Below are 2790 nucleotides of genomic sequence, written 5' to 3'. Positions count from 1 at the left end.
GTAGACCAGGCTGGTCTCGAACTCACAGAGATCCGCCTGCCTCTGCCTCCCGAGTGCTGGGATTAAAGGCGTGCGCCACCACCGCCTGGCTATGAGGGCTCATATCTTAAACTACAAGTGCTAGCAGAGTGAACGTGTGTGAGCCTTTACATTCTCAAAGCCACTTACAGTGACACACTTTCTCCAACAAGGCTACACCTCCTGAGAACTCTTCCAACAGGGTTACCAGCTGGGGACCAAGCATTCAAATGCCCTAGGCTACGTGGGACATTTATTACCCAAACCACCACAGCCCCAGGAATGTCTGAAAGGGTGACCAGGTACTTGCATTGCTGTGGTGATGGCTGGGCCAGAGCCTAATGGTTGGTCCCGTCTCCTTTCTCCTGCGCTTAGCCCCCTCTCCCCCCACTATAAAAAGTGAGGCGATCAGAAGCTGTGAAGAGGCTGCGCTGATTTGCTGGGAGTCTGGGAACCTGAATCCTGTGGACTCCTACACAGTGGAGCTGATCCAGGCAGAGACGCCGGAAGCCTCGGGGGTAACTGAGTGAGTCTGGAGGCCTTGGCTGGGCTTGCACTGCCACAGCACGTGCAGTGTGGGGACAAGGGCACAATTTGTGGCACACGGCAATCTTAATTAGGTTACTTAAGGTGCCTGAGAAGTAGCTAGAATGCTATTGATCACAAATGAGGAATACAAGAGGCAAAACCCTGTGTCCCTGTGTTAGGTTTTTTTTTTTTTTTTTTTTTTCCCCAAAGGGTGGGGAGGAAAGTTTTTGTTTGTTTTGTTTTGATTTTTGTTTTTTGAGACAGGGTTTCTCTGTGTAGTCCTGGTTGTCCTGGAACTCACTTTGTAGACCAGGCTGGCCTTGAACGCACAGAGATCTGCTTGCCTCTGCCTCCAAGTGCTGGGGTCAAAAGCACGTGCCACTACACCACCTGGCTCTGGGTGGATAATCAAGGGCACAACGGGTAAGTGTGCTTGCTGTGCAAGTGGACGTGTCTGAGTTAGGATCCCCAACTCCTATGTCAAAAGTTGGGCGTGGCTCCTCACCTGTAACCCCGGTGCTGTAGTGGGAGGAGACAGGAGGAACACTGGGGCTTACTGGCTGCTAGCCTAGCTCCAGGATCAGTGAGAGACCCTGTCTCAAAGGGAAAAGGCAGAAAGTGACAGAGAAGAGCACTCCATGTCCTCCTCGGCCCTATGTGTGTACACACGGGGACATAACCTACACATACCTCTATGTGCACAGACTGCACACATAAGCACACTCAAGCACACATGTGCACATGCGCACACACGCACACACAGTCTAATTAAAACTTATCTTTAGGCCAACCATAGTGGCATATACCCGTAAACTGAGAACTTGAGAGGTTAAGGCAGATAGCATTGCCAAGAGATGGTCTGCTCTATAGAGTAAGACCTTCAAGAAACAACAATAAAAACAAAACAATCACTGGGTGCACGCCTTTAATCCCAGCACTAGAGAAGCAGCAGAGGCAGCAGGCGGATCTCTAAATTCAAGGCCATGCTGGTCTGCAGGGGAGTGAGTTCCAGAGTAGTCAGGGACACAAAGACACACCTTCACCCCACCCCCATCTCAAAAAAAACCCCAAAATAAACAAACAACTCCTCAAAACAAACAAACAAAACAATCTAGGCACAGTGTTACTTATCTACGATTCCAGCACTTGGGAGGTGGAGGCAGGAGGATCAGGAGTTCAAGATCATTCTCATCTATACAGCAAATTCAAACCAAGCCCATGTTTGAGATCCTGCCTTTTAAAAAAAATTGCTTTTCATTCATGTACCGAGTATCAAGCACTGAGGACCTTAGAGAACTAGAAAAACCATGTTTCTTGCCCTATGGAGCTCATGGTCTGAAGCAGATGGGAGGAATATAAATCAAATAATCCCACGCTAGCTCTGAATAGGGTACTAGGGTTTTCTTTATTGAAAAGGAAAACTCATGGATCACAGCAAGGAAACGGGGAGGGGGGGTGTCCAACATCCAGGTGTAGAATCGGGAAGAGACCAAGAGGGTGATCCTTTGCCCTCCTGGTACCCCAAAGCCATGCCCCGTCTGATTCAGCCTCTCAAAGGCCATTGGCTAAAGGAGGTTCCCCATCACCTCCCAATTTTGTCTAAATAAGAGTTCCAAACCCAATATAAAACTATACACAATAAGAACAGATATCAAGTATAAAAATTAGAATTACAGGGGCTGGAGAGATGGCTCAGAGGTTAAGAGCACTGACTGCTCTTCCAGAGGTCCTGAGTTCAATTCCCAGCAACCCACATGGTGGCTCACAGCCATCTATAATGAGATCTGGCGCCCTCTTCTGGCCTGCAGGCATACATGGAGGCTGAACACTGTGTACATAATAAATAAATAAATCTTTAAAAAAATTAGAATTACAACCAGTATAAACAATAGTAAATAAGGAACATATATTGTTTTAATAATTATTCTATCCTAAGGAGTCTAAATCTTGTATTAGAAATGGCTTGACAAAATCATAAGAAAAAGTAACTATGACTATCTAATCTTCAATCCCATTGAAAACCTGAGAAGGGAGATAATCTTTCTTGAGTAGGTAGGAAATGAAATCAAGCAGCTTCCAAAATATGTAGTATATGATGGAGACAACTGGCTACCTGGGCAATCACCCAAAGTTTTATTTGCAATGTTGAAGCAACCAACTTTGGCTAAGGTCTAGAGTAACTGACAGATCATTTCTAGAGGCAGGAAAAAAATTTAAAACTATCGACAATCTTCTTTCTTTCTC

General features: G+C 46.1%; 1 protein-coding gene and 1 long non-coding RNA gene across 5 annotated transcripts in view; one reads left to right on the top strand and one right to left on the bottom strand.

The window, feature by feature from the left end:
• Positions 1-2790, bottom strand: part of LOC113457344 — a 43490-nt gene that overhangs the window by 18120 nt on the left and 22580 nt on the right. The window lies entirely within an intron of this gene.
• The window catches only part of Fsd2 (fibronectin type III and SPRY domain containing 2), a 30169-nt gene that overhangs the window by 14852 nt on the left and 12527 nt on the right, over positions 1-2790 (top strand). For all 3 annotated transcript variants that reach the window (XM_005357666.2, XM_005357667.2, XM_005357665.2), the window contains one exon: positions 394-544. In XM_005357666.2, the coding sequence (XP_005357723.1) occupies positions 394-544 (151 nt within the window). The remainder of the gene's footprint in view (positions 1-393; positions 545-2790) is intronic.

This window comes from Microtus ochrogaster, chromosome 22 (genome assembly GCF_000317375.1).
Source record: "Microtus ochrogaster isolate Prairie Vole_2 chromosome 22, MicOch1.0, whole genome shotgun sequence".
Taxonomy (NCBI): Eukaryota; Metazoa; Chordata; class Mammalia; order Rodentia; family Cricetidae; genus Microtus; species Microtus ochrogaster.
Note: the sequence above shows the minus strand (reverse complement) of the source record. Positions and strands in the feature narration are given on the sequence as shown.